General features: G+C 41.9%; 1 protein-coding gene across 2 annotated transcripts in view; it reads right to left on the bottom strand.

Moving 5' to 3' along the window:
* Nucleotides 1–3,748: 3,748 nt before the first annotated feature.
* Nucleotides 3,749–27,688, bottom strand: part of LOC137416337 (voltage-dependent L-type calcium channel subunit alpha-1D-like) — a 476,095-nt gene continuing 452,155 nt past the window's right edge. For both annotated transcript variants that reach the window (XM_068101884.2, XM_068101890.2), the window contains exons 42-44: nt 14,316–14,365; nt 7,525–7,611; nt 3,749–7,331 (exon numbers count right to left, since the gene is read on the bottom strand). In XM_068101884.2, the coding sequence (XP_067957985.2) occupies nt 7,098–7,331; nt 7,525–7,611; nt 14,316–14,365 (371 nt within the window). In that variant the 3' untranslated portion in view covers nt 3,749–7,097. The remainder of the gene's footprint in view (nt 7,332–7,524; nt 7,612–14,315; nt 14,366–27,688) is intronic.

Genomic DNA, 27,688 nt, shown 5'->3' with positions numbered 1-27,688 from the left:
CTGCACAGGGTAAGTATTCTATGAATACCATCTCGTTACCACAATAATTACAGAGAGGTGTTACATCAAAATACCACTAAACTCCACATTTACCACGTTCCAGCTCTATGATTTACTACTTTCCAGTTGTTATTGCCAAGACTTTCTTCGACGTTGTCCCAAATGTTGTGAACAGGTATTTCCAGCATGACATCATCCCCAATGTCCATATTTTCTCGGGTTCACACATGTATGTGCTGATAGCACCTTCTACAATCTACTGTACATTATGATTTTGACTATCGTCGTAATCCGAGGATTCTTGATCAGAAAGTTCTTCATCAAATTCACTTTTTCACGATTCTGACGCGAGTTGTGTGGCCATTATCCTTTGCGTGGTGACACAATTGTTCTGTTGATGATGTCACACAGATGACGTAATGACCGTGGTGGATTTCTGCAATATTTAGGGGCGGTAGTCGTTGGGTTGGCTTTTTAAAACTTTAACAATTAAAAAAATTATTAAAATAAAAAAACACAGTTAATTATTTGTTTATTACCTAAAAATCTACGGAATAACATCAAAAAGAATTCTCATTATGTGGATCTTCAAGCAGTTTGTTTAACGCGCATTTATAAAGGCTGTTAATTTACAATAACGAACACAGTTTACTGTTATCACTAATAATTCGATGAATTTACCCAAAGGATAAATACCATTGTACTAACCCAAACTTTTGCACAGTACTGTGTGTGTTTGTGTATGTGTGTGTATGTTTGTTTGTGTGTCTGTGTGTGTATGTGTGCATGTGTTGATGATTTGTTGGCAATTAACGATGGATTTATATTTGAGCAGCTTCATGATGATATATATCCAAAAGAACTTGAATTAAAAAAGGAAAACCAAACTTCCACTTCAGTTTCCTTTTTAGAATTACAAATTGTCATCCATAATAATAAATTTCACACCAAATTATTTGATAAACGAGATGCTTTTCCAGTCCACATTGTCCGAATGCCTTTATGAGACATCAACATTCCTAAAAAGCTATTTTATGGTATGGTTGCAGGTGAAATAATTAGGACTGTGAGAGCAACCACACACAACTCTGAACTTGTCAATAGATTACAACAACTAGTCAGACGTATGCTAGCACAGGGGGCTGCAGTTGGTAGATGAAAACAAGTTTTCTGTAATATCACAAAACGACACCAAATCGAATTAGTAAAATACAATATGAATAGTAAAAATATTATTCATGATATCTTTCTGTAAATACAGTACAATATAATAATTAAATATACTCAAATCAATGTTGCTAGTAATCAGTGGTTGCTAGGATATGGCAGCATGCAAAAAACCGTTATAGGTGACAGTTTGAACATTCAAAATACAGTTTGATCCAGAGGTAGGTGGTGTGGTCATGCTGGTTGGTAGATTGGTGTATTTGAGGTAAGATGTGCATGATTTAATGATATTATCATATTATGGAGTGTGTAAGGAAAGTTATAAATATATGATAATACTGTACATTAAATCCTATTGCGAGTAAAGTTGGAATAAGTGATGTTGCATTGATGCGTTGACTGACTGCCTGGACGCAACTGAGGTTGTGGATCTACTGATGTACCATCTATTGATGTGGATCCATGATCGAGGTTGTGGATCCGCCGTTTGGAGAGGTCCTGGGCTGAAAGGATAGAAACCTCGAGGAAGAATGGTGCCCAGCTGATGATCCATGCAGTCGGGAAACTAGTCAATTGCTTACAGGTTAAGGCTCTTGCTCTCGGTAGAGGAACTATGTTTTGAGGTTTAAAATTTAAATAAAGTTGAATGTGGGATGTTCTGAAATTAATATGATTTACAGAAATCCTTTAAATTATTTATATTTAAGTTTAGGAACAACCAATACTGTACAATTAATTAAATGCATTTTAAAATAAAAATTAAAAAAGAGAAATAGGAATTGAAAATCATAAGAGATAGAATTGTGAGAAACAAAAATAAAAAACCAAGATGTGTGTGTGTGTGTGTGTGTGTGTGTGTGTGTGTGTGTTTGTGTGTGTGTGGTGTGTGTGTGTGCGTGTATGCATATATCTAATATATAAAGCTCATTCCAACCACTCGCTCACTGACTGATATGAATGTTCGGTACCTTCAGTGTAACGTAGAAAGCTGAAATTGTGCGTGCCGATGGACATCGATGCAGATGCACGGGGAAAAATCACAGAACTGTCGAAAAGTGTCCGTAAATGAAAATTTACATTAAAAAAAACAACTGTAAAAGCACCCGTGAAAAAAAAAAAAAATCTCATTCGATATCTAGCAAATGAAAATTTTAATTTCTATAACTATAACATGTGAAATAAAAACCTCAATCAATATCGACCAGCAGGTCAGTGATGATTGCCGAGAATCATAAAGTTTCTACGTATTTATTATGTACCTACCTACGAAGCATGGTTTGTTATTGCTTACTATGTGTAAGCATTCCCCACTATTATATATACCAGCATGGATCAGTTTGCTGCACTCACTTCACCATGTATCGCTGCAAAGGCACAGGCTTGTTTTAACTCGTGAGTTGCTGTGTTGTCCTGATTTACACCAATTGTAATACAAACAATTATTTGTACAAATCTCGAGTATCGTACATTTGTTTGTTACCTGTAATAATATTTTTGTCCACAAGGTGGCAGACAAATCTAACTGTTGTTGAACCCTTTGTGGTTAATCTCAGGGATGACAGAGTGGGTGGATCATGGATGTGCTGGATATACAATCGTCGTCGTGAGTTGAAGCGTGTCATTCACAGCGGTGTATAAAATACTCAAAATCATTGTTAAAATAAACCGATGGAGAAAAACAGCCAGTGTTGACCTATTAGAGAATGTCACTTGTTCCGAGTGCTCAAAATGTCCTGGGTTCGAGATATTTACAATATTGCAAGTCACGGCCCCAAAAAGGTGCAACCAAACTTACATTTATATACTTTAATACCTCCGCCACCAAAGGTGGATGGAGGTTATGTTTTCACCCCTGTCTGTCCGTTTGTCCGTTTTTGAACAAGATATCTCAAAAAGTTGCAAATGGATTTGTACGAAATTTGGTAGACAGGTTGTGTGTGTGACAAGGAAGAATCGATTCAATTTTGGTGAAGATCTGAATATGGATTCGGATATGAGAATTATTTGATTTTTAAAGTGATTCTTCACTATTGGGAGATAGGGCCAAAAATCGATACATAGCAGGATATCTCAAAAAGTTGAGGACGGATGATTTTGATTAAATGTGATTCTGTATTGTGATTTTCTGGTCTACTCTAAGATACAAAACGCAAACTGTTCACCTGGCGGAGGTATGCTCTCTACTGAGTGCTGTTCTAGTTTACTAAGTTTACATCCAGTATGTTGAAAAATATAATTGAAATCGTTGGCACGTTCTTCGCTACCATCTTGTTCCAATAATTTCTCGGATGAACCCTCACATATTCCTAATCCCATCTGATCTTCAGTTATAGGCTCGGTTCATCGAGGCCACCAAAGCGGTTAAAGATCAGTTAGGGTGGGTCTACTGATACAAGGTAATTAGAAGTATGCAGGTATGCTTCATCAAGAAGATGAGTAATTGGGCCATTGAAGTATCCATAAAGAGTCCGCTTAACATCTGCATCCCATGGAAGGCGTACTTCGAGATGCAGCATCACCTTCTGGCATTTGCAAGTCGATATACTCGCTCACCTCGCCAGAACAAAGCGATGCAGAGCAGTAAAGTATACCGTTGGAATTTATTCCCGTTAAAAGTGCACAAAAGACGTTCCATTTCACAATAAAAGTGGAAAACAAAGTGAAAAGCCACAGTGCGAAAAGGACCATCCTCGTTTGAACAAACCACGTTTGTGAATGTTGCTGTCAAACAAAAGCGTCGCTATGCCATCAATTCCCTTTGTCACATAAATACGGTGAGAACGAAGCAAACATGAATGCATGTGATGAAAGTTGTAAGGAGTACAAACATGAAAATTGCATTGAATGAGGCACACGCAGATCGGCAAGACGTCGAAGACCCCATTGCAGACAGAACTCATCGACAAGTTAACATCTTCAACAACTACACAGCCAATCCAGGAGTACTTTATAAATGGTAATGAAAAATATTACTTCTAATTCGCACATGGTTTTAAAGAGCACGTACATTAATTATATACACTCACAATAATTCATAAATAAGCCAAACCTTATGACGCGTTCCGCAACGATCCGAGGATCTGAAATTCGCGGTACAGCATTCGAGTACCGGATTCCTACAGCCAGCCATCACACCAGCTCCCTGGGGGCTCACCGCAACATGGATCAGTATCTCACAGTGAAATGCTCCCGGGGGCTCATTCCCGGAGTTTTGACATTGGTCTCGATTAAGAGGCCCAAAAAAGATTTGAAACAGCCATCACGATCTCCGATTGACTTGTCGCCGAGGGTCTCTCGGGCGGAACCCACGTCAACCTCGTGCGGACGATTGCGTAGATTTGTCGTCCAGTGTCGCGACAAAGAAAATGCACAATAAAAGAAAACACCTTCAGGGTTTTCAAAATAAATAAATACGACCAAATAAAATAAAGAACTTGAATTATATAGTATCAATGCTCAACCAGATGAATTCAGTTTGATTGCAACCATTAAAATTATACAAGCATGCTCCTTGTAAAAACTATCAAACATCAACAATCATGTATTTACTAAGACTATACAGAAAACAAACACATAAAGCCTTTGCCAAAGTTAAAATCATCACAACAAACAGCATTGTTTAAACAATACAAGTCAATAACAACAGCAACATATATCTCTACTAAGGCTCTTCATAGCATCAGTGGTGAGCAGTTGAACTTCTCTTACATGCAATACCGTTTAACGATGGAAATCGATAAAGCTACCGAAAACGTTTAAGAAATGCCTTGTTACATGTTTCTAAAAGGGATGGGGTGCGCACAAACAAACAAACAAAAGCCAGCTTTATGCACGATTAGTTGACAATGCCACATTGTTTGGCAAGAAATAATTTGCATAACCAGGAAGTGTAGGAATCATCCATTCCTCTGGCACAGAGTGGCCATCAATTGGATTTTGCCTCACTCAGAATCCCCCAAAACAAAAGGTATTGCAAAATATATTACACAGCCGAGCCTTGATAAGTTAAATTCCTCGTCGACTTAAAAGGAAAATGTCAAATCAATTGTGGTTCATTTTAAAGCGTTTCTGACTTTCAAGTTGAAGGTTACCGGAGTAATGCTGTGGTCGATTTGTATTTGTAAAGACAGTCCATCTGCAGAACATTGACTATTGATTTTAAGGAGCGAACAAGAATGGCATTAGAACATTTAGCAACATAAAAGTCATTTCAAATTCCAAAGAGAATTTGATTTTCAAGGAAGGAAAACAAACAAGCTTTTTTTTCTTTTCTTACACGTCATTGTACATCATGATGCAAAAAATGCAATTCAATTTAGGGCTGGTAGGATGGCCTAAAGACCTTTTGCACCCTCCTCTGAGCTATCTAGCCTGGAATTGAATCCCGACCAAGCTATAAACCGTCATCCTTTTGTTTCACATGCAGGGCAACTCATCAACGTGTGTGCCATCCGTCGGAAGGCTATTATGCCAGAGAAACCGTCTGTACCATATCACGTCAGTCGGTGGAGGTTAGAGATCCTACGGTGTCTTTCTCGAAGAGCAAGAGACTTATTACTGGCACCCTGAACGAGTTACAAATTCCTGCTCTTGCACCTCTGGTCAAACTTATTTGTAGACCAACATTTGGGCCAAGAACGTTCCCCGGGTGACCCCACGGTAAGGTGTGTGACAATGGGGCCATTAAAGTAGCGGTAGTAGTAAATGCAAAAAGCAATTCAGCTAAATAAATAAATAAAACTTTCAATGTGCTTCAATCACACAGAAGGACGCGGGACGCATCCTCACCTGGCAGGTGCCTCATCACAAAACAAAAGTGAGGATAGCACAGTTAGCACATCCAATTTTGGACACCTCACGCAGTAGAAAATGTGTCCTGGAACATCAACATTGAACACCTAGCTCATCACAGCTCTCCGATTGTCAAGGACTTTGAATCTCCCAAGGATTCCTCGCTAACCAATCCGAAGCCAGTCGTGATAGGAAAAGTAATTATTTGCATGCAGACCTATTGAACCCCGGAAGTGGGTTACGGTTAGTTCAGGTTGTGCGGACGTGTATGACGAAAACCCGCAAAACTTTCTCAATGCTAGGTGGGATTTACCGGATACGAAGGAAAAGACACCACCGGACAAATACATTTATCGTCGACTGTACACTTGTTTGACATAAATACGACTGTGTGTTTTATGACGTCAGAGATGTTTAGAACATGTGACCATTTGCATTTCTGAAAGCAAACGATAAATGGCTCCCAATCTGTTACCCCCTAAGCAAACGTCACAATAATTGCAGCAGTATTCCCATCGGACAATACGTCGGTGCCATTTCAGCGATGCGCTGGCGTGTTGGCGGCCATATTAGATTTGCTGCTTTCGGGTAAAACGTCTCATCGAGCAACGAGGAAAGCGTCAGCGGATCCGGGCTCGCACCACAACTACCAGCCTGTTAATTAGGCAAGAGACCTGGGCGAAAAGCACCGTGTTCGAGTAAAGAGGTTCATCGGCAAAGAAAACCCAAAAGGCGGTAAAACCTGTGGTGGTTCCGCAGGGAAGTCATTCCAAGTTTTTGATGCCACTCTATGCTCATAAATGTACTTGTCTATGTTTCATAACTAATTAGAGTATGGTTGGTAATGGTCTACAACTCGAGAGGAGGGAGCACAGTTGAGAAGCCTCATGTTTTTATTTTGCCTCCTCACGAAAGTGGTTCAGATTTGGGATGAAGAGGTGGAGGGGGAATAGGAGGATGAAATGAGGGACAGGAAGGGCATCACCCACAGCAGGACCAGCACAAAGCTTCTACGAAGCACCTCCTCACACCTGCCACTTCCAAATAAATCTCAAATAATTGTGGGTGCGTCAAATCATACAGAGCTTTCATCAATCGGTGCTCGTTCAATATGGCCGTAGCGACCGAACCATATGTCTCTAAGAACGGGCTATGCAGCTGTTGCTGTCCGGCCTCATGCCACCATTTCTCGATGCTGTTCTTCCTTCAAGATCCTGTGAAGTTGGCTGAAATGGGGGCATCGTGTTGGCGTTGAGAATGTCGTGCGCTGCACTCTCTACGTCCGCCAAGGCCATGACTCTTGTTATTGGAAGTTCACGCTGCATGCTTTCCGCCAAGATTGCATTCTGTTGTCGGCCATCCGAAATGACGACCTGGACGGAGAAAAAAGGCGACAATCTCGGTTTACGGCCGCAAGGCCTCCAGCCTTTGGACTATTAAAGTAGCAGTAGTAGTCGATGCAAAAAGCAATTCAGATAAGCAATTCTTGCCACTATAATTACACAATCAGTACTGTCTTCGCCTCCCCGAGCTGCACGACCGACGGACAAGAACGCCTGCCCATACCGGAAATGCACTTCCTCGAGAGGTCCGGCGAGCTGATGTGGGCCGCGTCTCAACACCGTTCGCCATGATGGGTGTAATCCGAGATTGCTGTGCACAAGGAGGGAAAGTGAGGGTGAAGAGGAGTACAGAGACACACTTGAGGCATGGTGAATGCCATGGAATCATTACACGCATCGTTTATAGGTTATTCTGATGTCTGAAGTGAACTCGAAGGCCTCTGATGAAACTCTGTCAACGAAACAATATTTTTTTTCTCTGCAATTATTGGTCCGCGTGACACGATATTTTCACCACAGGAGCGCCTCCTCCTGTAGAATATTCTAATAATTATGATGTCATAGGTCACGTGGTACAGGCACCATCTTGGAAAAACCAACAAACGTTGCACCTCTATATCTCCAAAACTGCCCCATGGAAAAAAATTGCAACGTGGCTCATTGTAAAGAACTCCGCATGGGGAATAGGTGTTGTTAACGATAACGTCATTGGTGCCTTAATTATGACGTCATAATTTGGCAGGGACAACACTCCGTCTGATCAGTTTTGAAATTTATTGAGCGTGATCTACGCAACAATTATATTAGAGAATATAAATTTATGATGCCATCGCTCACGTGGTCTGGCAGCCATATTGGATCAAAGAAAAAACCCTTTAAAAAATAGAAGAGAAAACCAAGTCAAATGCGCATGGTAAGTACTCGATGAATACCATCTCGTTTTGTTGAGTGGCTCGAATGTTTAATGTTTGATTTGATGCATTTGATGAATTGATTTTGTTAATTTAGATTACTCATTTGAAGTAATTAAGATTCCCGGAGGGAGGGATTAAGTGTTTGGTGTCTGTGGTGTCCCGCTTTTTGAATAAATCTTTCCATTTTTTAATTTTTACTTTTTAAAATATTTCATTTTTACCCAATCTTCAATTATATATTATTTGTTTATTATTTTCTTATTATTTATTTAAATTATTGAATCATTAAAAAAATATTTTAAATTATTAAAAAATGTTTTTTTAAAATTCAATAATCATTTAATTATTCAATTATTTCAATTTTTCTTTTAATTATTTCAATTTTTTTCAAGTACAGCATATAATTTTTTCATTACTCAATTTTTCCATTTTTTAGTTATTATGAGACAGAATTTCAAGTGCTACAAATTGGCTACTATGAATTGGCCACACAGCGAACCATCAGTGATCTCCGATCGCAGCCCTTTACTTGTATCAATTTATTGAATTTGCGTAATGAAGAGATCGTCACCAGTGTACTCTCATATTGTTTTTATAGGCAACCTATCCATTGCTTTCTCTTCTCTCATCCTTTTCTACAAATAAACGCGTTGTGTATTGAGAATGTGTTCCCGTCTGTTATGAATCACTGGCTACATACTGAAAGCCAATGAACTCTCCCTACCAGGAGAAAATAAAATAAATAGCACCGCAAAGTGGGCATAACCCCTCAGCCCATGCATGGTGGAAACCAATTTCAAGATGGCTGCTGCGGCGGCCATATTTAATCGGACAAGCCGGTCTACTTGAAATTGACGGAAACCAATTTCAAGATGGCTGCCGTGGCGGCCATATTGAAAATCGCAGCGCGCCCATTTTTCGAAAGCCACCTTCCTCGACTCAACCCCAACACACACTGCAAACATGGATTTAATCGGACAAGCCGTTCTGCTCGAAATTTACGGAAACCAATTTCAAGATGGCTGCCGTGGCGGCCATATTGAAAATCGCAGCGCGCCCATGACCCTTCCTCGACTCAACCCCAACACACACTGCAAAAATGCATTTAATCGGACAAGCCGTTCTGCTCAAAATTGACGTAAACCAATTTCAAGATGGCTACCGTGGCGGCCATATTGAAAATGGCAGCGCGCCCATTTTCGGAAGGAATCTTCCTCTACTCAACCCCAACACACACTGCAAAAATGGATTTATTCGGACAAGCCATTCTGCTCGAAATTGACAGAAACCAAAAGTTGATGGACGCCCGGATGGCTGCCGTGGCGGCCATATTGAAAATCGCTACGCACCCATTTTAGAAAGGAAGCTTCCTCTACTCAACCCCAACACACACTGCAAAAGTGGATTTAATCGGACAAGCTGTTTTCCTTGAAATCGACGGAAACCAAAAGTGGCGGACATATTTAATCTGCTATCTTTATCAAAAACTCTCTTCCTCACTCTCCTTGCACTGTCCTCTCTCCACCCCACCCCCAGGAGTACCTCTGGCTACGGCTTTCTCTCCGCTCCCACCTTTTGTTCATACAGTCACAGGAAAAAGTAAGTACACCCCATGAAATGTTTTGACTTTTTCAACATATTTCAACATACAGCTATTTGATCTTCATTTCAACAACATTGATAGATAAAGGTGATATAATATAACAAATATCATGAAACATTTACATTTTGTAATCGATTGAATAATTTAAATAAACATAAATGCAAATTTCGCATGTGGAAAAAGTAAGTACACCATTGGCTCTAATAGGTGGTATTGCCCCCTTTCGCAGAAACAACCTCAAGCAGGCGTTTCTTACAACCGTCTACCAGTCTCTGACATCGACTGGGAGAAATTTCTGCCCACTCCTCCATGCAGAATTCTTTCAGCTGTGCGATGTTTGAGGGGTTTCTTGCATGCACAGCTCGTTTCAAATCCCCCCACAACATCTTGATGGGATTTAGATCCAGGCTTTATCTTGGCCATTCCAGAACCCTCCATTTCTTTCTTTTCAGCCATTCCTTGGTGGATTTACTGGTATGTTTAGGGTCATTGTCATGTTGCAAGGTCCACCTTCGGTTGAGCTTCAACTTTCTGACAGATGGCCTCACATTATCCTCAAGCACCCTCTGGTACAATGAAGAATTCATCGTGGATTCTATGATGGTGAGCTGCCCAGGCCTTGATGCAGCAAAGCTGCCCCAAACCAGAATATTTCCACCACCATGCTTTACAGTTGGTATCAGGGTCTTGTGGTCAAATGCTGTCTTTGCTTTTCGCCAAACATGTCTTCTGGTACTGTGGCCAAATAGCTCTACCTTTGACTCATCTGTCCAGAGCACATTGTTCTAGAAGTGCTGGTCTTTGCCTAGGTGTTCATTGGCAAACTTTAGTCTTGCCCTGATGTTCTTTCTGGACAGCAAAGGTTTCCTCCTGGCACACCTCCCATGTAGATCAAATTTGTGCAGCCTCTTTCTAATAGTTGACTCGTGCACTTTGACATCAACAGTGGCAAGAGCTACCTGTAGGTTCCGTGATGACATTCTGGGGTTCTTAGAGACTTCTTTCAGCATCTTGCGGTCTGCTCTCGGGCTGAACTTGCTGGGCGGCCTGGCCTGAACAAGTTGGCAGTTGTTTGGAATCTTCTCCACTTGTAGATGATCTTCCGGACAGTCGAATGATTGATTTCAAATTGTTTGGAGATCTTTTTAATTCCCTTCCCAGACTCGTTGGCATCTATAACCTTCTTTCTGAAGGCATCAGAGGTCTCTTTTGATCTAGGCATGGTGACGCCGCACAGTTCAACAACAAAGAGCAAACCAAACGAAATGTCTGAGGTTTAAATAAGACAGGTTCCTCCAAGATCCTCTCTCATGATGTTCTAATCATTTGCACCTGAGCTGGTGCACCTGATTCTAATTTTAGATATTTGAAGTAGTGATAAATGTAGGGGTGTACTTACTTTTTCCACATGCAAAATTTGCATTTGTGTTTATTTAAATTATACAATGGACTACAATATGTAAATGTTTCAAGATATTTGTTATATTATATCACCTTTATCTATCAATATTGTTGAAATGAAGATCAAATAGCTGTATGTTGAAATATGTTGAAAAAGTCAAAACTTTACATGGGGTGTACTTACTTTTTCACTTGACTGTATGTGTTCTGTACCGTCCTCCAAACTGTGATGACTCCATTTCCATTTCGCTGTCGGACAACATGGACAAACTTCTATCAACTCATCCAAACTCTCTCTTCCTCATATGTGGCGACTTCATCTGTCATCATGCCAGCTGGCTGGGTGTGGGTTCATCTCTCACCAGCCATGGCACCTCAGCAAAGGACTTCTGTGACTCATTGGGACCGACACAATCTGTCAATTTCCTGACCCGGATCTCAGACAATGGTGTATCTTCTCTTCTGGACTTGTTATGAATAACTTCCCTGCAAATGTCTGCTGCTCTTCTTCTGCTCCAATCGGTTCTTCTGATCATGTACTTGTTAAAATGGACATCTCTCTGGACATTCTCTGAGCCTCCTCAGCGCCGACGAGTCTGGCATTTCACTCAGGCCGACTGGCATGGTCTGCAAGAAGCCATCAATCATCTGGACTGGTCTCCCATCTCTACTGCCTCTGACATCAATTCTTCCTGTGAATTCTTCCAAAGCAAACTGCTCTCTCTCATGCACAGATTTATCCCATCTCGTCTTCAGTTGTCTTAACCTTCCTACCGTCCATGGTACACTGAATCTTGTGGTGAGGCAGTTGCCCTGAAACAACTTGCCTTTGCCTCTTGGAAGGCAAATCCAACTGAAGGCAATCTCAGTTCCTTCCACCAAGCTCGGAACAAGTGTGTGTCTACCCTCAGGAGTGCCAGGAAGCACTATCTCTCCACACTCAAGGTTGAACTCTCAAACCTGTCTCTTTCCTCCAAATCCTGGTGGCGTCTGGTCAAATCCGTTTCTGGTGTTTGTTCCCCCTCCATCCCCTCACTTACCTCAAATGGCTACACAGTTGACACCGCACGTGACAAAGCCGAATGCCTCAACTCTGTGTTTGCCTCAAAATCTTGTGTCCCAAACCCATCTCTCTCTGTTCCCACCTTTCCCAGTCGAACCCAACTGCTCCTGGACTCTGTGTCCTTCTCTCCTGACAAGGTGGAGAAGTTTTTGTCAAACCTCAACTCTGATTCTGCAACTGGACCGGACGGCATCAGCCCACGGGTCCTATAATCCTGCTCTGCTGCTCTATCTCACCCTCTCTCTGTTCTTTTCACCCTCTCATTTGCTCAAGGTCAACTGCGAGCATCTTGGAAATCAGCAAACATTACCGCTTTACACAAAAAGGTGCAAAAACAGATCCTTGCAACAACAGACCAATCAGCCTTCTTCCAATTATCAGCAAAATAATGGAATCCATCATTGCTTCGGATATCAAATCCTTCCTCTTCTCCAATGGCTTGATCTCTGATGATCAATTTGGATTCAGACCTGGTCACTCTACTCTGGACATGCTGCTTCTGCTGTCTCAACAATGGATGGAGGTCCTCAATGCCAAACAGGAAATCAGAGCTGTCTCACATGACATATCACGTGCCTTCGATACGGTCTGACACCCAGCTTTGCTCACCAAACTCTCCTCCTATGGTATCCAAGTAAATCTCCACTCATGGCTTGCGGACTTCCTCTCTGGTCGTAGGCAACGTGTGGCCCTGAATAGATTTCTCTCATCTCCCCTTCCTGTTCTGGCTGGAGTTCCCCAAGGTAGTGTTCTGGGCCCTGTGCTATTTCTGGTCTTCATCAATGATCTCTCCGACTCTCGGGAAAATCCTCTCTATCTCTTTGCTGATGACTCCACTATCTGCCGATCCATTCCTCATCCCTCAGATCGGCAGTCTGCAGCGTCCTCACTCTCTGCAGGCCTGGCCAAAATCACAGACTGGTCAAACAAGTGGAACATGTCTTTCATTCCTGACAAATCTCACACTCTGACAATGTCTCTCCGAAAGGACCGACTGGAAAACCCTCCCATCTACTTTCTCAACAATCCTCTCCAAGAAGTTCTGTCGCTCAAGCTTTTGGGTCTCATTATCTGCCATGATCTTTCTTGGGAAAACCACATTTCCAAGCTGGCCTCCAAAGCCAGTCGCCGACTGGGCATCCTCCGTCGTGCGAAGTCCTTCCTTGTCACACCTGAGCTCCTCACCACATTCAAGGCTTTCATCCGCAGCTCAATGGAATACTTTTCCCCCCTCTCGGCTGGTGCTCCTGCCTCACACCTTGCTCGGCTTCACGCTTTTGAAACCAAAGCTTTCAGAATCATTGTAATCTCCTCTGCGATGAAGTTAACTCCGAGGGCCTTTCACTCACTCACCGCAGGCAGGTTGGTGATCTTTCTGTCTGCTACCCACTCCTCTCCAGCCTTGCTCCCCCAGCTCTCTCTGTGCTCTGTCCCCCCAATATTCCTTCAGGTCGCACAAGATCTGCCTGCAATCCTCTTATGGTTAAACTTCCAAAATCTAGGCTCTCTGCTCACCTTCACTCTTTCATTCCCCTTTTCTCCCGCCTCTGGAACAAACTCCCACACTCCCTTCAATCCCACTCCTCCCTCCAGGTCTTTAAAACAGCTGTTCACCACCATCTCTTATCTTCCCCCATACAAAACCTTGATCTTTTCTACCCCCGCTAATTCACCCCAGAGTCCTTGCAGTGTTCATATGTTTTATACCTCTCCCACCTCCCCCCAATCCCTCCTTCTAAAACATTTCTCCCGATGTCCCTGCTCTCAAATGTTGTGTTTGTGTCATCCCCCTCTCTCCCCATCTTATCTACCGCTCCCCTTATTTTTTGTGTTTTATGTGTCGGTTTGCGTTTTTGGGTGATTAATGTTAGCTCTTTCACGAGCCTCGATCTTGTATACAAAAAAAAAAAAAAAAAAAGTTGATGGACACCCGGACGCCCGGACGACGCCCGTGACGACAATACCCCTTAGCCCAATTTAGGCTGAGGGGTGAAAACAACTACTGAGCACATAAATTTGCACATATAGATTACCTGCACACAGGTGGAATCCGATCCCTTGAGAGGCACTCCTGCTTCCATGTCTGCAAGACACGCATCCATATTAAGCCATGCACAATTTCCATCCTCAATTCATGGAAAATCCTCCACTATCCTGGATAATGAATTATGTGGTAATTTTGACAAAAAATGCAATTGACAGGATGACACACCTTTCAATAAACCCATAATATGAGGATGTTTAGTGGTCATCGCCGGCCTGAATAGACTCAGAGAGAGAAAGAGAGAAAGAGAGAAAGAGAGAAAGAGAGAGAGAGAGAGAGAGAGGCAGAGAGAGAGAGGCAGAGAGAGAGAGGCAGAGAGAGAGAGAGGCAGAGAGAGAGAGAGAGAGAGAGAGAGGGAGGCAGAGAGTGGCAGAGAGAGAGAGAGGTAAAGAGAGAGAGGTAAAGAGAGAGAGGCAGAGAGAGAGAGGCAAAGAGAGAGAGGCAGAGAGAGAGAGAAGGAGAGGGAGAGGGAGAGAGAGAGAGAGGCAGAGAGAGGCAGAGAGAGAGAGAGAGGCAGAGAGAGAGGCAGAGAGGGGGGGGGTTGGGGGGGGAGGATGGGGGTAGTGGGGGAAAGAGAGAGAGGGGGGGATGGGGTAGTGTGGGAGAGAGAGAGAGAGAGAGAGAGAGAGAGAGAGAGAGAGAGAGAGAGAGCGATACACGGATCTCGCTCTTTTCACACAGCGTTTCAAACAAATAACGAAATAATCTAAAGGTTTCCTTCATTGCTTTACATACCCTTTGTAACGTACTCTTCTTCTCTTTTCCTTCTTTATATGAATCAATGTACCGATTGGTAGGTTGGTATTTTAAGCCGGCTATTGAGTGAGCTGTATCGACTTTATGAAGTTTGATGGCTCCTTCCTCCAACAATGGTACACAACCCTCTTCCATTATAAAAGGAAGTTGTAGTAAGTTCAGGACTCTCCTTCAATCAAGTTGTTTATTAAAGACGATACCAAGCTCTCACAGAGCATACGGCCATCATGACGAGCCGCCAGCAACCACCGAAGCCACGCCCCCAGACGTCACTACGCAGTACGTAGTACCAATCACAACATCTCCTTTTCATTGAAATTATTATGTTTGTATGCAACAAAACACGACTAAACTAAATCAAAATAATAAACACAATCAGACACAACTTGAACCACACATAGATGGGATCTGGGGTTAGTGATAACTCTTAACCAAAATGTAATTACTGCTCAATATGATTCGCTAAAACACAGAAAACACAGAATCATTCCAATCAACGCATCCATCGTCTCTGCACCAACATTACAAGGGCTGATTTCTGATGGTCGTTATTCACCATCACGGTATCTCAATGGTTTTCGAATCACACGGCCTGATCTGGTCGAGTACGGAGAGTTGTCCGGCCTTGTTGTCTCAGCACTCTCGTCATCCTTGGAGCTGGAGCAGCCATTAGTTTCCATTGCTGAAGCGTCGTTGTTGAAATGTACGTGTCGAGCAGTTGGTAGACTTTGATGTGCTGGTTGGGTCGGTTCGTCCTTCCAATTGGCGCCACAATCGGGTGGATGAAGTTCACGCAAGTGTGCCCTGGTTCTTCGAAGACGCGTCCCGTTAGGCATCTGTACTATATACGAGCGGGGTTCATTACTGCAAGCCACAACTTTCCCGGGGTACCATTGGTGCGTGTCCTTGTTCAGAATCCGAACCCGATGTCCAATAGCCAATTCAGGTAATTCTGGCCCAGCCGTTCTGTTGAATTGCTTCGCCATCGGGTCTCCACGTTCCTTCAATTGTACCTGAATTTCCTGATGCCTTTGTTGTGCAGGAACCAACAGACGGCTTGGTAGGTTGGTGCATATAGGCCGGTTGAACAGCATTTTGCTTGGACTTGGGAGGTGGGAATCTACAGGTGTGCACCTCAGGTGTTGCAGTGTAATATCTATGTCACTCCCTGATCTAATACACTTTTTGATCATGTTCTTCACTGTTTGAACTTGTCTCTCAATCAATCCATGACTGCGTGGATACCTCGGCGATGTTGTCGTGTGTTTTACATTCCATTTGGTACACATATCATGGTACGGCTTACCCACATATTGAGGTCCATTGTCCGATATGATCTCCAGAGGTGGGCCGAACATACTGAAACATTCAGATGTGACCTTGGCTACTGCACTGCTCGTCGTGTATTCCATTCTCTTCACAACTGGGTACTTGGTGTAATAATCCGTCACCAAGAGGTAGGTCTGCCCATGTAGCTCACACATATCACTGGCTACCTTTGTCCATGGTACCGCTGGTATCTCATGAGCTATCATAGCCTCACGCCTTTGTTCTGATTGGTTCTCTTGACATGCCTTACATGTACTGACAACTCCCTCAATGTCCAGATATATGCTTGGCCAGTAAACACATTTGTGTACTAGACAATTTGTCTTTTCGATCCCCATGTGCAGTGTGCCTCATGGAGCTGGTCGAGGATATCCTTACGTAACTGCTCTGGAATTAGTACCAGTCGACCTTTGAATAGAACCCCGTCACAAATACCAATTTCATCACGGTATGGCCAGTATGGACATAGGTCCAACGGCAGCTCTGTTATCCTAGTAGGCCACCCTTGATGAACAACCTGCTGCAATGCTCGAAAGGTTCTATCAGCCTTTCCACACTCTCTGAGTTGGACCTGTTTCCTTGAGCTGAAATCAATGAGGTCAAAGCGATGATGATCATCCACATCATCAAGCTCAATACCATCTACACGTGTGTCCAAATGCAGTTCCTGATTGTTCTCTGGGTTCGGTAGCCTCGACAGTGTGTCCGATAGCATCATCTCACGGCCAGCCTTATACTCCAGATCAAAATCGTAGCATTGGATTTTCACAAGAAGGCACTGGAGCTGTGGAGGGGTGCTTGTAAGCGGTTTGCTGATGATCATGACCAATGGTTTGTGGTCTGTGTATACCTTGAAGCGTTTCCCAAACATGTAAGTATGGAACTTCTGTATGCCAGCAACAAGGGCCAGGGTTTCTCGTTCAATGTTTGAATATGCAGACTGAGTGGGTGTCAGAGTTCGTGACGCAAAAGCAACAGGCATCCTGCACAAGGCATGCACCCAGTCCCTTCTGTGATGCATCTACTTCCAAAACTGTCTCCTTGTCATGATGATAGTATGTTGGACAGGCATCTGCATCAACACTCTGTTTCAGTTGCTCAAATGCAAACTGATGGTCTTCCTGCCACATGAATGGCACTCCATTCTTCAGTAAATCTCAGAGGGGTGCCACCTTATCCGCAAAGTGGGGAATATGTGGTGACAGAGATCAGGTTCAGAAGATTACGATCATGCTCCTCTTCAGTTCGTCCTGATACCGCCACATCATCAGAGATACCAATACAGCCTGGTGCTTGCTCGAGTATGCGGTCCATGGCTTGCTGGAACAGATCCTGGCTGACACATAACCCAAAAGGCAATCTCTTGAAGCACCGGCGCCCGAAAGGTGTGCGGAATGTGGTCAAATCCTGGCTTTCCTCATCCAGATGCACAGCATCTAATTTTGAGAATATTGTGGCGTCAGCAAATTCTAAGTTCAGCTCGTCTAATGTCGGTATTTTACGTGGACACCTCTTCAGCCAAGAGTTCAGGCGTTTCGGATCGAGACATACTCTTAAGCTCCCATCTTTCTTTACACTATTACAGATGGAAGAACAGCAATCCGTATGATAGTCCACTCTCCTGATGATACCCTGTTTTTCCATTTTCATTAGTTCCTCCTTCAACGTCCCTTTGATGTGAACACTACACTTCCTTGGTGCATCAATCGATGCCTTTGCATCAGGCTTTAGATGAAGCCTCACTTTTCCTTTAAAATTCCCAATGCCGTCAAACCTGTCCGGGAACAGCCTTTTCAAATCATCCACGGAATTCACCTCTTAGGCCTGTTCCTTGTGGCGCATTGGTTTCGGAATCCTTGATGCTGGAGGTGCAGCCTTCAGCAATGTCCTCCGTTGTCCAGCAATTCTGTTTTTGGTGACGATGTTGAGCCGTTCACACGCTGGTAGTCCAAGGACTCCAGGTCCAGGTACTTCAACCACATATAACCTGTACTTGAACCAATCTGAGTCTTTATATCGACACAAGAGCTTGAGGATTCCGTGGCACTTGATCTCACTGCCATTGTAAGCAGTGAGCTTGGTCCCACCAAGCGGAGTCAGTTTTGACATCCATTTGTTTCCATACATGTCCTTCACAATACGCTTTGGTAAAGTATTCCCCGACGCACCTGTATCCACCTCCAACTGCAGTTTGTGTACACCTTTCATGTCAGGGCATACAATGTTCAACAATGTGTACACTTCATCCCTCGTCTTCTTCATACACAGTGCAGATACCCTGATCATGTGAAATGGCTTGGTGTGTTCATATGTGTCAGTGTCACTTTCGTAACTGTCATCATCGCCTTCAGTAAAATACCCCGACACTTCATTCACCAAGGTCCCATTATTGTTACTTCCCCGAAGCATACCTCTCAACTTGCTTCTGCTGACTCGACGGCCTCTTCCACCCATTGCAGGACGGCGGCTCCACTCATATCCATCAGCATATCTCGTGCTTCGTTTGGGATTTTCACAACAACGGGCCCAGTGTCCCAGTTCACCACAATACTTACAATAATCATTGTATGCTGGACAGTTCCGTGGTGGATGTGATAGTCCACACTTTTTGCACTTTTGTCGATGTGTCATGGCATTCACAGACGATGAAGGCCCTTCCATCTTCTGGATGGCCTGCTTTCCGATTACCATTGCTTCGTACTTGCGTCCCTCACGTAAAACCAGGTCCATGTCGTACCCGACCTCCTGGTCGAGCAGATGCTTCTGAAAATCATCATGTGGGGTGCTCGCAACAATCAACTCGATAATCCGTTCTGAGAGTTCTGCTTCGGAGAAATTGCACAACCTTCCCCTCCGTCGGCATCGGTTGACGAAATCATCAATGGACTCTCCTTCTTGCTGTCGGAATCTCATCATTTCCAGCCGGTGAATCCGAAAGTTTACATGAATGTCCAACTGATCCTCGAATAATTTATATAATTTATCCGGATCCTTTTTATCATCCTCACTCAGAGTCGATGCATTGATCCGCCGCAGTCCTTCGTCTCCCACAGCAATGTGAATCTTGATGGCCTGTCTGGCTTTAGCATCGATGCCCTCGTCCAACAGCACCAAGTTCATTCGTTGCTTGAACAACTTGAAAGTCTCCGCCAGCTCCGAGCTGGACCAGCCCATTGTCGGGAACTTCGCCATGTTGAAAAAACATGGAACGTGCCGCCGTGGTAATCCTCCAAGAAAAACAAGACCAAAAGTCAAACTGCTTGTTGATCTTCACGATCCCGCGCTGCCATCATGTAGTAAGTTCAGGACTCTCCTTCAATCAAGTTGTTTATTAAAGATGATACCAAGCTCTCACAGAACACACGGCCATCAGGATGAGCCCCCAGCAACCACCGAAGCCACGCCCCCCAGACGTCACTACGCAGTACGTAGTACCAATCACAACAGAAGTAAAGGTGGATCTCCAACATTAGGCAGACGACTCACCTATTCCTAATCGTTGCAATGGATTATAAGTGAAACAAAGAGAGCAGAGGGCATCAATTGATGGCCTTTCATTATCATCAATGTACCATATGATGGACAGAGTGTGGGCACTGGCCCAGCAGTTCTTGGGCAGCGGCCAAGGGATGTGCTAGGCCTCCACAAGCAGTTCCTGGGAAAGGATTATGGTGGTTTGTCATTGCCTTCCCATCAGTCACTCAGGGTGGGAATTTGTATTTTGTGCAGGGTGGTGGCAATAGCTAACTAGCCTACTCTTTGTGCAGGACAAAGTGGGACCTTTAACATACACCATCTAATGCTGGCAGACAAGACACCTGGCTTAATGTCTATCAGAGGGATGGCACACACATTGATGAATCGCCCTGCTTGCAAAACAGCACGATGACAGTTCCTAAGTCAGACGGGATTCAAACCAAGGCTAGACACCTCAGAGAAGAGTGTGTGTATTTCCAGGCAATTCTGACAGTCTATCGATGCAATTTCCACAATAAAACTAGATGGTATTCATAGAATACCTACTCTGCGCAGTCCACTTGTTGCAAGCCAACTCTTCTTTTTTTGAACATTTTTTTTCTTTGATCCAATATGGCTGCCAGACCACGTGAACGAAGGCATCATAAATTTATATTCTCGAATATAATTGTTGCATAGATCACGCTCAATAAATTTCAAACTGATCAGACTAAGCATTGTCCCTGTCGAATTATGACGTCATAATTATGGCACCAATGACGTCATCGTTAACAACACCTATTCCCCTCCCCATATGGAGTTCTTTACAATAAGCCATGTTTCAATTTTTTCCATGCAGCGGTTTTGGAGATATAGAGGTGCACCATTTTTCGGTTTTTGCAAGATGGCGCCTGTACGACATGACCTATGACGTCATGATTATCATTAAATTATTCTACATGAGGAGGAGCTCCCATGGTGAAAATGTCGTATCCATCGGTCTAACAGTTGCAGAGGAATTTTTGTTTTATTCATACTGATCAGATCAAGCGTTGTACTTGTTGAATAATTACCCTTTAGAACCCACTTAGAATTACCCTTTAGAACCTACTTATAATTATCCTTTAAAACGCACTTAGAATTACCCTTTAGATCCCTTAGAATTACCCTTTAGAACCTACTTATAATTATCCTTTAAAACGCACTTAGAATTACCCTTTAGATCCCTTAGAATTACCCTTTAGAATCCACTTAAAATTACCCTGAAAAACCCACTCAGAATTACCCTCTAGAACGCACTTAGAATTACCCATTGTAACCCACTTAGAATTACCCTTTCTAACCCACTGAGAATTACCCTTTAGAACCCACTTAGAATTACCCTCCAGAACGCACTACGAATTACCCTTTAGAACCCACTTAGAATTACCCTTTAGAACCCACTCAGAATTACCCTTTAAAACCCACTTAGAATTACCCTTTAGAACCCAATTAGAATTACCCGTTAGAACCCAATTAGAATTACCCTTTAGAACCCAATTAGAATTACCCTTTATAACCCACTTAGAATTACCCTTTAGAACCCACTTAGAATTACCCTTTATAACCCACTTAGAATTACCCTTTAGAACCCACTTAGAATTACCCTTTAGAACCCACTTAGAATTACCCTTTATAACCCACTTAGAATTACCCTTTATAACCCACTTAGAATTACCCTTTAGAACTTACTTAGAATTACCCTTTAGAACCTACTTAGAATGACCCTTTAGAACCCACTTAGAATTACCCTTTAGAACCCACTTCGAATTACCCTTTAGAACCCACTCAGAATTACCCTTTATAACCCACTTAGAATTACCCTTTAGAACTTACTTAGAATTACCCTTTAGAACCCACTTAGAATTACCCTTTAGAACCCACTTAGAATTACCCTTTAGAACCCACTTCGAATTACCCTTTAGAACCTACTTAGAATTACCCTTTAGAACCCACTTAGAATTACCCTTTAGAACCTCCCACTCAGAATTACCCTTTAGAACCCACATAGAATTACCCTTTGTAACCCACTTAGAATTACCCTATAGAACACACTTAGAATTACCCTTTAGAACCCATTTAGAATTACCCTTTAGAACCCATTTAGAATTACCCTTGAGAATCCACTTAGAATTACCCTTTAGAACCCATTTATAATTACCCTTTAGAACCGACTTAGAATTACCCTTTAGAACCCACTTAGAATAACCCTTTGTAACCCACTTAGAATTACCCTATAGAACCCACTTGGAATTACCCTTTAGAACCCATTTAGAATTACCCTTGAGAATCCACTTAGAATTACCCTTTAGAACCCATTTATAATTACCCTTTAGAACCCACTTAGAATTACCCTTCAGAACGCACTTAGAATTACCCTTTAGAACCCACAGAGAATTACCCTTCAGAACGCACTTAGAATTACCCTTTAGAACCCACTTAGAATTACCCTTTAGAACCCACTTAGAATTACCCTTTAGAAGCCACTTAGAATTACCCTTTATAACCCACTTAGAATTACCCTTCAGAACGCACTTAGAATTACCCTTTAGAACCCACTTAGAATTACCCTTCAGAACCCACTTAGAATTAACCTTTCGAACCCACTTAGAATTACTCTTTAGAACGCACTTAGAATTACCCTTTAGAACCCACTTAGAATTACCCTTTAGAACCCACTTAGAATTACCCTTTAGAACCCACTTAGAATTACCCTTTAGAACCCACTTAGAATTACCCTTCAGAACCCACTTAGAATTACCCTCCAGAACACACTTAGAATTACCCTTTAGAACCCACTTAGAATTACCCTTTAAAACCCAATTAGAAATACCCTTTATAACCCACTTAGAATTACCCTTTAGAACCCACTTAGAATTACCCTTTATAACCCACTTACAATTACCCTTTAGAACCCACTTAGAATTACCCTCCAGAACGCACTTAGAATTACCCTTTCGAACCCACTTAGAATTACCCTTTAGAACCCACTTAGAATTACCCTTCAGAACCCACTTAGATTTACCCTTTAGAACGCACTTAGAATTACCCTTTAGAACCCACTTAGAATTACCCTTCAGAACGCACTTAGAATTACCCTTTAGAACCCACTTAGAATTACCCTTTAGAACCCACTTAGAATTACCCTTTAGAAGCCACTTAGAATTACCCTTTAGAACCCACTTAGAATTACCCTTCAGAACGCACTTAGAATTAACCTTTCGAACCCACTTAGAATTACCCTTTAGAACGCACTTAGAATTACCCTTTAGAACCCACTTAGAATTACCCTTTAGAACCCACTTAGAATTACCCTTTAGAACCCACTTAGAATTACCCTTTAGAACCCACTTAGAATTACCCTTTAGAACCCACTTAGAATTACCCTTCAGAACCCACTTAGAATTACCCTCCAGAACGCACTTAGAATTACCCTTTAGAACCCACTTAGAATTACCCTTTAGAACCCAATTAGAAATACCCTTTATAACCCACTTAGTATTACCCTTTAGAACCCACTTAGAATTACCCTTTATAACCCACTTAGAATTACCCTTTAGAACGCACTTAGAATTACCCTTTAGAACGCACTTAGAATTACCCTTTCGAACCCACTTCGAATTACCCTTTGTAACCCACTTAGAATTACCCTTTAGAACCCACTTAGATTTACCCTCCAGAACGCACTATGAATTACCCTTTAGAACCCACTTAGAATTACCCTTCAGAACCCACTTAGAATTACCCTCCAGAACGCACTACGAATTACCCTTTAGAACCCACTTATAATTACCCTTCAGAACCCACTTAGAATTACCCTCCAGAACGCACTACGAATTACCCTTTAGAACCCAATTAGAAATACCCTTTATAACCCACTTAGAATTACCCCTTAGAACCCACTTAGAATTACCCTTTAGAACGCACTTAGAATTACCCTTTAGAACGCACTTAGAATTACCCTTTCGAACCCACTTAGAATTACCCTTTGTAACCCACTTAGAATTACCCTTTAGAACCCACTTAGAATTACCCTCTAGAACGCACTACGAATTACCCTTTAGAACCCACTTAGAATTACCCTTTAGAACCCACTCAGAATTACCCTTTAGAACCCACTTAGAATTACCCTTTAGAACCCAATTAGAATTACCCGTTAGAACCCAATTAGAATTACCCTTTATAACCCACTTAGAATTACCCTTTAGAACCCACTTAGAATTACCCTTTATAACCCACTTAGAATTACCCTTTAGAACCCACTTAGAATTACCCTTTAGAACCCACTTAGAATTACCCTTTATAACCCACTTAGAATTACCCTTTATAACCCACTTAGAATTACCCTTTAGAACTTACTTAGAATTACCCTTTAGAACCTACTTAGAATGACCCTTTAGAACCCACTTAGAATTACCCTTTAGAACCCACTTAGAATTACCCTTTAGAACCCACTTAGAATTACCCTTTAGAACCCACTTAGAATTTCCCTTTAGAACCCACTTATAATTACCCTTTAAACCCACTTAGAATTACCCTTTAGAACCCACTTAGAATTACCCTTTAGAACCCACTTAGAATTACCCTTTAGAACCCACTTAGAATTACCCTTTAGAACCTCCCACTCAGAATTACCCTTTAGAACCCACATAGAATTACCCTTTGTAACCCACTTAGAATTACCCTATAGAACCCACTTAGAATTACCCTTTAGAACCCATTTAGAATTACCCTTTAGAACCCATTTAGAATTACCCTTGAGAATCCACTTAGAATTACCCTTTAGAACCCATTTATAATTACCCTTTAGAACCGACTTAGAATTACCCTTTAGAACCCATTTAGAATTACCCTTTGTAACCCACTTAGAATTACCCTATAGAACCCACTTAGAATTACCCTTTAGAACCCATTTAGAATTACCCTTGAGAATCCACTTAGAATTACCCTTTAGAACCCATTTATGATTACCCTTTAGAACCCACTTAGAATTACCCTTCAGAACGCACTTAGAATTACCCTTTAGAACCCACTTAGAATTACCCTTCAGAACACACTTAGAATTACCCTTTAAGAATTTAGAATGAGAACCTTTTAGAATTAGAACCTTTTAGAATTTAGAATTAGAACCTTTAGAACCTTTTAGAATTAGAACCCACTTAGAATTACCCTTCAGAACCCACTTAGAATTACCCTCCAGAATGCACTTAGAATTACCCTTTAGAACCCACTTAGAATTACCCTTTAAAACCCAATTAGAAATACCCTTTATAACCCACTTAGAATTACCCTTTAGAACCCACTTAGAATTACCCTTTATAACCCACTTAGAATTACCCTTTAGAACCCACTTAGAATAACCCTTTAGAACCCACTTAGAATAACCCTTCAGAACCCACTTAGATTTACCCTTTAGAACCCACTTAGAATTACCCTTCAGAACCCACTTAGATTTCCCCTTTAGAACGCACTTAGATTTACCCTTTAGAACCCACTTAGATTTCCCCTTTAGAACGCACTTAGAATTACCCTTCAGAACCCACTTAGAATTACCCTCCAGAACGCACTGAGAATTACCCTTTAGAACCCACTTAGAATTACCCTTTAAAACCCAATTAGAAATACCCTTTATAACCCACTTAGAATTACCCTTTAGAACCCACTTAGAATTACCCTTTATAACCCACTTAGAATTACCCTTTAGAACCCACTTAGAATTACCCTCCAGAACGCACTTAGAATTACCCTTTCGAACCCACTTAGAATTACCCTTTAGAACCCACTTAGAATTACCCTTCAGAACCCACTTAGATTTACCCTTTAGAACGCACTTAGAATTACCCTTTAGAACCCACTTAGAATTACCCTTCAGAACGCACTTAGAATTACCCTTTAGAACCCACTTAGAATTACCCTTTAGAACCCACTTAGAATTACCCTTTAGAAGCCACTTAGAATTACCCTTTAGAACCCACTTAGAATTACCCTTCAGAACGCACTTAGAATTACCCTTTAGAACCCACTTAGAATTACCCTTCAGAACCCACTTAGAATTAACCTTTCGAACCCACTTAGAATTACCCTTTAGAACCCACTTAGAATTACCCTTTAGAACCCACTTAGAATTACCCTTCAGAACGCACTTAGAATTAACCTTTCGAACCCACTTAGAATTACCCTTTAGAACGCACTTAGAATTACCCTTTAGAACCCACTTAGAATTACCCTTTAGAACCCACTTAGAATTACCCTTTAGAACCCACTTAGAATTACCCTTTAGAACCCACTTAGAATTACCCTTTAGAACCCAATTAGAATTACCCTTCAGAACCCACTTAGAATTACCCTCCAGAACGCACTTAGAATTACCCTTTAGAACCCACTTAGAATTACCCTTTAGAACCCAATTAGAAATACCCTTTATAACCCACTTAGTATTACCCTTTAGAACCCACTTAGAATTACCCTTTATAACCCACTTAGAATTACCCTTTAGAACGCACTTAGAATTACCCTTTAGAACGCACTTAGAATTACCCTTTCGAACCCACTTCGAATTACCCTTTGTAACCCACTTAGAATTACCCTTTAGAACCCACTTAGATTTACCCTCCAGAACGCACTATGAATTACCCTTTAGAACCCACTTAGAATTACCCTTCAGAACCCACTTAGAATTACCCTCCAGAACGCACTACGAATTACCCTTTAGAACCCACTTATAATTACCCTTCAGAACCCACTTAGAATTACCCTCCAGAACGCACTACGAATTACCCTTTAGAACCCAATTAGAAATACCCTTTATAACCCACTTAGAATTACCCCTTAGAACCCACTTAGAATTACCCTTTAGAACGCACTTAGAATTACCCTTTAGAACGCACTTAGAATTACCCTTTCGAACCCACTTAGAATTACCCTTTGTAACCCACTTAGAATTACCCTTTAGAACCCACTTAGAATTACCCTCTAGAACGCACTACGAATTACCCTTTAGAACCCACTTAGAATTACCCTTTAGAACCCACTCAGAATTACCCTTTAGAACCCACTTAGAATTACCCTTTAGAACCCAATTAGAATTACCCGTTAGAACCCAATTAGAATTACCCTTTATAACCCACTTAGAATTACCCTTTAGAACCCACTTAGAATTACCCTTTATAACCCACTTAGAATTACCCTTTAGAACCCACTTAGAATTACCCTTTAGAACCCACTTAGAATTACCCTTTATAACCCACTTAGAATTACCCTTTATAACCCACTTAGAATTACCCTTTAGAACTTACTTAGAATTACCCTTTAGAACCTACTTAGAATGACCCTTTAGAACCCACTTAGAATTACCCTTTAGAACCCACTTAGAATTACCCTTTAGAACCCACTTAGAATTACCCTTTAGAACCCACTTAGAATTTCCCTTTAGAACCCACTTATAATTACCCTTTAGAACCCACTTAGAATTACCCTTTAGAACCCACTTAGAATTACCCTTTAGAACCCACTTAGAATTACCCTTTAGAACCCACTTAGAATTACCCTTTAGAACCTCCCACTCAGAATTACCCTTTAGAACCCACATAGAATTACCCTTTGTAACCCACTTAGAATTACCCTATAGAACCCACTTAGAATTACCCTTTAGAACCCATTTAGAATTACCCTTTAGAACCCATTTAGAATTACCCTTGAGAATCCACTTAGAATTACCCTTTAGAACCCATTTATAATTACCCTTTAGAACCGACTTAGAATTACCCTTTAGAACCCATTTAG

The sequence above is a fragment of the Myxine glutinosa genome, chromosome 1, assembly GCF_964187855.1.
Source record: "Myxine glutinosa chromosome 1, kmMyxGlut1.1, whole genome shotgun sequence".
Classification (NCBI taxonomy): Eukaryota; Metazoa; Chordata; class Myxini; order Myxiniformes; family Myxinidae; genus Myxine; species Myxine glutinosa.
Note: the sequence above shows the minus strand (reverse complement) of the source record. Positions and strands in the feature narration are given on the sequence as shown.